Source organism: Merops nubicus, unplaced genomic scaffold, assembly GCF_000691845.1.
Source record: "Merops nubicus isolate BGI_N331 unplaced genomic scaffold, ASM69184v1 scaffold27527, whole genome shotgun sequence".
NCBI classification, from domain to species: domain Eukaryota; kingdom Metazoa; phylum Chordata; class Aves; order Coraciiformes; family Meropidae; genus Merops; species Merops nubicus.
The window spans coordinates 35,491-43,843 of NW_008620028.1; the positions used below are offsets into that span (position 1 = coordinate 35,491).

Genomic DNA, 8,353 nt, shown 5'->3' on the forward strand with positions numbered 1-8,353 from the left:
TGATCTGTTACCACACGAAGCTCATCCAGGGTTAGCATTTCTAGACATTCAAATCACTTCCTAATATAAGGCTGTCCTGCTTCTCCATCATACTATCTACAGTGCATCATGTTTTAAATACCCAGCAGACAAGACACGCACGCAGCACGTATCTGAAGACAGAGGTTTTATAGCTCTTCTTTCTTCCACGATCGTACCACACAGATAGTCCAAATCACAGACAGGAATGGCACCTCTGGGTCTGCCAGTCCTAGGCCAGTACCAGCCCCTCGCATCACCAGCCTCCTATCAGTCATGCAACCAGGCAGCCCGCCAATGATTCTCAAAGCTGCATGCATCAAATCAGCAAGAGCCCCTGCTTAGCACAGGAGCAGCCAGAGCAGCCTTGGAAGCACACAGGGGTCTCCAGGAAGGAATGGGACACGCTGGCTACGTGTGCTGCAGATGCTCCACACACAGCTTTGTTTGGTGAAGGGTCTGATACACAGAACAGGGCACTCGGGATGAAAGCACAAGCTACGGAGATGCCAAGCAAAACCCACAAGGAAACAAGACCTGCTTCGGAAGGCAGGAGGAGAAAACACAGCCAGACAGCCCGTGTTTCCCCACAGGGCCACAGAGCAGACGCAGTCAGCTGTCTACGCAGATACAGATGCTGCTTCTTCTCCCAGGAGAATTACCACAGGCAAAAACCTACTGCTCGGGGTTGAGATTTGGACCTCAGCCCTGCCAGTGCCGTGAGGCATCGTGGTGTTGGAGATAAAATAAACAAACGAGAGCAGTTTCCCTGTTCCTCACTGCAGTCTGTTGTGCACGGCTGGCACAAGATAACTGCAGCATTCTGGTGGCAGCATGCAATAAACATTTGCTCAAATACTTTCCATAGTGAACAGGTTACATTTCTGCCAGTACTGTGCTCTGCACAAGTGTCCCACTAAGGAAATACAGGCCTCTCCTAGTGTCCCACTTTAGAAGGGAAATGGACAAAGCCAAATTAAAAAATAAAAAAAAAAATTAAAAACCCCTTCCATCCTCACCTGAAATATGATTTTTGCTCCTCAGAAATAAAATCCCAGAGAGTATTCAATGACAGATATGAACACTGGGTCTCCTCCTTTCACCACAATGCATTTCACAGAGTTGTGTCTACTGGCCACCTCAGTACTTGTACAGAATATCAGTGCACGCTCCATCCTGCCCCAGGCTGGTGGCAAGCGTGACACCCCCCCAGGAGGCAGCCCGATGGCTCCCTGGGGTGTGTGCTGCCAGTTTCCAAATGACTCTGCCTCGGCAGACAAATGTCTCTCCAACAGGCATAGCCACCTCATCCTGGGGCTGGGGTCGATTTACAGCTCCCAGGCTGCAGAGGCTCGCTCCTGCCTTCCACTCTGATGCAGTCCAGATCACGGGCTTAGTGGATCTGTGGCAGGACTAGGGACTGAGTATTCATGCGAAAAATAAGGCACTGAACAAAAGAGAGAAATCCCCCAGGAAAATGAAACTGTAATCCCCACAGCTTGGCAAAGGGATTTGGAGGCTGGCATAATTCCCGTAACAACTTAACCCGTTATTTTAGGGTAGAATGTGTTTTTGCTTGCTGGTTTCCCTTTCCCAAAGTGGAGCACCAGTTCAAGTGCCCCAGGGTCAGATCCTGACCTCAGGCAGGGAGCATGCTGCCCACAGATGCCCCAGCTTTCCCTTCCTTTTACATGGCCACCCAGGAGGCACAGGAAAGCATCATCTTCAGTGGGACAGAAGCCTGAATTTCTGTAGCACAGCCAAGCTGCATGCTAGTGCCTGGATCAGATCTCAGACATGGAAGGGGTCCCTCCTTTCTCCCTGTCTGCTCCAGAGAGTGACAAAGCCTCCCTCCAAAGGCCAGGCTTCCAGCCCTTTGCCAGCAGCACACAGCCCTCTCACCCCTAATAACCACCTGCCTGCAGTGCCACCATCACCTCACTCCCTACCCTGCCTGCAGCAATGAACTCCCCTCCCCAGGTCTGCCTGCTGTGCCTCCAGCCTCCTCAAGCCACATTTCATCAGACATCACATCATAAGCCTCCCTCAATTGCACACTAACAGAAAACAATGGGAGAGGCAAGGGCCAAAAAAACAACTCTAGGCCTGGAAATACGGGATGTGCATCTTTCCTCCCACAGCTGCTGCCCAGACACCTAGAAACACTACCTGTCAAAAAGCAGAGGCTTCCCAAGGCTAGATCCTTTCCCTTCTGCCTGTAAGACACCTACTTCCCTTGTGACACCTAATGAATGACTCTCAGCAACTCCCAACGCCCAGGGACTAACTTAGGTGCTGGTTTACACCCTCTGGATAACTGCAGCAAAGCAGCATGAGTGGGGCACTGCCCTGTCCCAGCTATGGCTTCCCACTCCAACCCCACAGTTCTGTGAGGAAGGATGTTGGGACACAAAAGGCACCTGAGATTCCCCATGGCTTCTACAGGGAGTTCCCTACTCAGGAATTATCCCAGTGATGGAGAGATATGACTTCTGCACTGCAGTGAATTCTCCTAGAAATACCAGGAAAAAGATAATCTACCAAGTCCACACCATCTGCTTCCTCACAGCCTAACACTGTAAGTGACAACCTACACCACACCTATTCACACTTGTTTATGGATACACCTACTAAACTACGTAGGAGAGACATAGGGAGACCAAGTACAGCCCAGGGAAGGTAGGATACATCAGGTCAGTGAAACCTTAATTTGACCAGATGCCACATACACAGACTTCACCATCACACTATTGCTTGTGGAGTACACCATGCATCCTGTGTACCAAACACAGAGCAGATCCTGCAGGGAAAAAAATCACCTGGTATCGACACAGTAACAGATGGCATCTTCATGCCCTCATACACAGGGGCCGAAGCAGGGTTACAGAGGCAATCTTCACTGCTCCACAGTTATCAGCACTAGACTTAGCAGCCATCAGAATGTTCCTTCAGTGCCTAGAAGGCTTGTAATTCCCTAGCTTTTTAGTAAAGCAAGCTAAAAGGAGGAAAATGCCTATTCGAGCAGTATCAACTAACCATTTATCGGATTCACCAGCAAAATGAACTTGTACGTTCAGCTCACAAGCCCCTATCACTTGAACTACCTAATTGACGCCATAAGCAGCAGGCAACGCCCCATACGGGCCAGTGACAGATGCCTGGCCAGTAGCTTTCACAGCTATCTGCTGACACCAGGCTAAAGGCGAGTCTGGCCCCACCTCAGGCCTAGCGGAGCCGCTGCTCGGCCCTCGTGCCCTGCAGTGGCCACCTTCCCCACACCCAACAGCTTCTGCCCCGTGTGCACCACCCCACACTCCTCCAAGTCCTGCTGCTCCTCCTGTCACTCTGCACAAACGACAGACTCCTTGTGGTGCCTCCCTGCAAGGCCAAACCTTAATCTTCCGGTGAGTGTTTATAGGGTAGAAATCCAATGACTAAATGCAGAGATCTGGCCTCTGGCTTCCTGTAACACAGGTCAAGAGGTTGAGCAAGTACTCTGGAAGTATCATTACACTCTTGGCTTGTCCTTACACTTTCCTCGACAGCTGCTTTGACCACTCTCTGAGTCAGGATACTGGGCTAGGTGTACCTTGATCTAATCTAGTGCAGTTGCTCTTGCACCCAAACCCCAGCCTTGTGCATACATGCGCCTAGTTCCTCTTTGCCCAACCTGCAACAATTCTTTCCTCCAGCCCAGCCTCTTACCCACCTCACTCCCAGATGAAATATGACTTAAGACAGAGTATCAGACAGGTCCCTCCCCACCACATTCAATCTTCAGCTTTTTTTTTTTCAGAGGTTTGGAACTTGGTCAAACACATTTAGATTATTGACTAAGGAGAGGAGGAATCATCTATGACCGAGGTGTTCACTCTTCAAAAGTAACACCCCCCACTGCTCTACAGCACCAGCACTTCAAAGAAAACGTAAAGCATATTTTAAAATAGTTTACATTAAGAAAATGGCATTTTTCTCAGAGTTGCTGACAGGGAACAATGAAGACAGCAGCTGACAGCACCCAGAACACACTGCCTAAAACAGACTCCTGGAAAATAAGCTCTCATCCCAAACAGTTACAAAGTTTAGCAGAGTTATAAGCACCTGGAAACAGCATCTCACAATGGGAAGTGTCAAGCTGTCTTAAAAGGCACACAGGACAAAGGCCTAAAACAGAAAGCATTACACTATCTGCACCTACTCCTGCTGTAACTCACACTCGTGTACAAACTGACCCGGTGTAGGACAAGAGCATGCCTAAAACATCACCCTAAAGAGAGGGAAATACTAAAGGGACAACTGGTTTAACATTTTGCTTTCCCAAATTTTTAAGTAAGCATCTGTCTCTCAAACAAAACCAGGTAAATCATGACCCTGTTTTTCCTTCTGTTAAATATTTACATTTAGCAAGAAATGCAAAAGATACTTTGTTTAGGGGCAGAGAGGAAAGTTTTAATGAGTAAGTGAAAATGTTATGTCTGCAAATGTTTCTCCTCTGAGTAAATAAATACCCATCATATAAAGCAAATGATCAAAGCTGATAAAAATGGCAACTATATTTCAAAAGAAGGATCTTGGGGAGGGGAAAGGAGAACTACTTTGTTCATGATGTTTTAAACCTAAAATAAGAGGGGTTTTGGACCAAGTAAATCTTTTCAGAGAATCGCTTCCTAGCACCACCAAGATTCACATTAAAAGAAACACACTAGTGCAAGTTAGTGAAGGTCTAGATTTCCATACTCCCGTGCTTTGTTTACTGCTACCTCAAGGGATCCAGTGAGACTTCTAAAGAAATCAAGCACTGTTCTTCAGCAGAAGGGCAGACCTGAGCCCTTGACTCTGTGTAACAACCCTGATCATGCCAAGCACATGGCACTTTTACCCAGCCATTGACATTCAAACTCAATGTAAATCTCGTATTTACTTGTACTAGAAGATTTACAGTGCTGCAAAAACATTTAAACTATTTCTAATCCTCTTAGTAGGTATTGAAGATTTCAAGGTAGATTATATTTCCTCACTGTTGAACCTACTTAATTTTAAGCTTAAAAAGACTATTTTTTTCTCCCCTCTTTGTTAACTAAACAGCAAATCTAGTACCTGTATGAAATAAGTAACTGGGTGAAACTAAAGCATGATTGTTTGGTGACAAAAGCCATCATTTTTTGCTGTTTAGGGATCCAATACCCTGAGACAACACGTTCCAAAAAAAAAAAAAAAAAAAAAAATTAAAAGACAAAACACTCCTAAAACAGTAAAATGAGAAAGGCAAGACTGCAAAGTCTCCAGGACAAGGCTTATCCCTGGGTCCTATGTTTCCACACAGTCTAATATAGAAGATCTCAAGAGGGAACCAAAGAAAAAAAACGTATCATGATCACTAAGCAGTAACAACCTTAGAGATGAAAAAACACCAACCAGGTCATCTAGTCCATTCACCAGACACTCCCAGTTTGCTCCCAGTTGTGCACTACAAGTGATTAAATACAAGTTATCTTGAAATATATAAGCAAAACAACTGTGCAGTGAACATATAGTTTCAGGGTCAGCACCACAGAAGTACTACAGGTGCAGAGACTGTCACAAGAGCTCTGTCCATCTGCTTTGGTAACTGCCCTGCTTCTCAAGCCTTCCCCAGGACCAGTGATTGTGCCAGTCTGCACAACGATTTTGTGACATGGACAGTCACAGTAGGAAAAAAAATCTGTTTTTAGATCTCATCCTCCATCTGCTCACACACAATTTTGCTTGGATATCAAGTCTCTGTTCACAGTCTCTCTCTTCTGCATTGAGTCTTAATGGAATCATCTCATTCGGAGCCCAAGGTAGCTCTGGAAAAGATCTTTACAAGCAAGTGGCTAGGAAAATAACGTGCTGTTCAAAAAAAAACCTTACATGTGATCCTGGGAAAAAAGAAATTTCTGGAGATAGTAAACTAATATATTTATAAAGCGTCACATGTAACTCACACCACAAACATATGCATCTGGCTTTTACAAATAATCCAGAGTCTTCACTCTGGTGAAGAAATGAAAATCTCCTTTAATACCATGACCTATGAGGCCTCAGATACAACCATTTCACTCTTGCAGATACCACTGGCTCCTCCAGGACTCTCAATCCATTTACCTTACAGAAAAGAGCATGGCAAAGGTAGAGTGCCACAAGGTTGCTAGTCCACACACAACACTGAGAAGACAGCTCAGGTACAAAGAAGTACAAAATACTCTGTGTGGTATGGAGTGGCTCACAACCTACACTGCCCCGTTAGCCCCATAAATAAGCAGAGAAACAAGCAATGCATTTTAACCACGACTGATATTTAGGTACTTTATTTTAGAGTACACAACTCAAGACATGTGACTCTCAGAGTGCTGAACTCATGACAGTAAAAAAAAGACCCAACCTCATGTACCTTCAAAAGGTATTAAGATGGGCATCCTAAATTTCAGGTGGTTTTTGGAACCCAGAGTCACTGTGTATGTTTTCTCAAGTCACAAGAAAACATGGCAATCAAGTTCCTGAGCAGTCAAATGCAGACTTAGAGGGAAAAAACAATCAGAACTTTTTTAATGTCTCACCTTTATATGCCTCATCAGTTAGGCATGTAGAAACATGAAACAAAAGATTGCGTGAATCAAGGGAGAACCCAAACAAATGATCTGGTGTAGAAGAGGAGTACGGTTCAGACTCCAGCACTGCAGCTCAGCCAGGCCACTCCCCGCTAGCTACCAGAGCAGGACAAGCACTGCAAACTCTCCCTTAGTGGACACTAACGTTCTATTAAAGCTAGACAACACCAAGCACAACCCGTGTGAGAGCTGCTACTCTCCCAAACAGACCTCCTGCTAACATATCATACAAAATCCCTGTAGGAACTACAAACACAGCCTGCTTGGCAGATCATCAGCAAAGCATTTAGGACATACCCCTGACCAGGTCAGCAGTAGAAATTATAAGGAGGGAATCCCCATTGTGCAAGCAGCTTCCTAATTTTGCCACCAACAGGTACGTTTGCCAACTTTGTAAAGGGGAAAAAGGGGGACAAACTGGTGCAATCAAATTTTTTTTTGCATTGAAGGACTCCCGGCATGGGTCTAGCAGAAGTACTAATTTAATTCTGAGCTTCTATAAGTTCCTGAGCTAAACTGCTCCTGTCAAAGGCTCTTTGCGAGATTCCAGCTCCATTGGTTTAGTGACGTCCATTACACTATGCTGCCAAACATCAGACCACAGTCAACACTTCAAACACGTTGGATTAGGTCCAGCAGAGACACATGCTGCTATGGGAAGCACTAAGAGAAGCACCAAGTTTGCCCAAGTAACACAATTACTTTGGGGAGAGGTCACCACCTTACTCACCCCACCAAAACAGTTAGTTTCTCTGCTAAACATCAGTACTTCCTACCACGATAAAAAAGAAACCAAAAGTGAGAGATACAAGCACTGACAATTTAATCAAACTGAAAGGGAAAAGCAGGCGAACGAAACACCCCGCCCCCATTCCAATCACACATACTAGTAAACAGCTCACGTATTAAAAGCCCCAAAAAAACAGCTGCATAATCACAGATCAGGACAGAATGGTGTCTTTGCTTACTACTGGTAGCATCAGGATAGTTAATCTGTTTGATTTCCAACCACTATAGCTCCTACCCATCCGATGACATGGCAATATGAAAGAAATCTCACTTTCACAAACATACAAATTCTCCAAGTGAACCACGGACTCAACATAAAAAATGAAGCTTGTTTTAAAAGATGTCACGCGAAGAAATCACACATCATCTCCACAGATCCCCAGTGTCACATTCACACCTACTGCATCTTCAGAAGAAATAACCATAAAAAGCCACTTTACCTGGAGCATCAGTTCACAGTCATCTCTGCCAACAAATATCATCTCCCGCGGGAGCCGATGGCGAATGCCAGTGCTGCTCACCAAGAACCACGAAGTCACGCTCATTTTGGCGCTTGGCACTTAACCTTTACACATCCTAAACACAAAAAAATAAAACACAACACATGGTGAACCGTTACTGAAGCGTGGAAGTACACCAGCACACTGCTGCAGTTCCCAAACTTCCCCACACCATGGGACCCAGCACTGCCTCTTGCATTTTGTGTTCATGTCTTAAATGTCTCGTGGCAACAAGCAGTTGTGAAGCATGTGCCAGGATCTGCTGCCCATGTGGCATCTGTAGGAGCTCTGCAGCCCTGGAAATATTCCCACAGCAAAGTAAGACTAAGAGTCTGAAAAACGGATTGTTTAAAAACTGAAGTATGCAGCTGAATCCAATCAATGAAATGGTGAAATATGGTTGGGGGGCGGGGGGGA

General features: G+C 45.5%; 1 protein-coding gene across 1 annotated transcript in view; it reads right to left on the reverse strand.

The window, feature by feature from the left end:
* The window catches only part of CEP170B (centrosomal protein 170B), a gene marked incomplete at its 3' end in the record, with an annotated part of 42,553 nt that extends 34,572 nt beyond the window's left edge, over positions 1-7,981 (reverse strand). Inside the window, 1 exon segment of the mRNA XM_008944004.1 lies at positions 7,877-7,981. Coding sequence (XP_008942252.1) covers positions 7,877-7,981 — 105 coding nt within the window.
* Between the last annotated feature and the right edge of the window lie 372 nt (positions 7,982-8,353).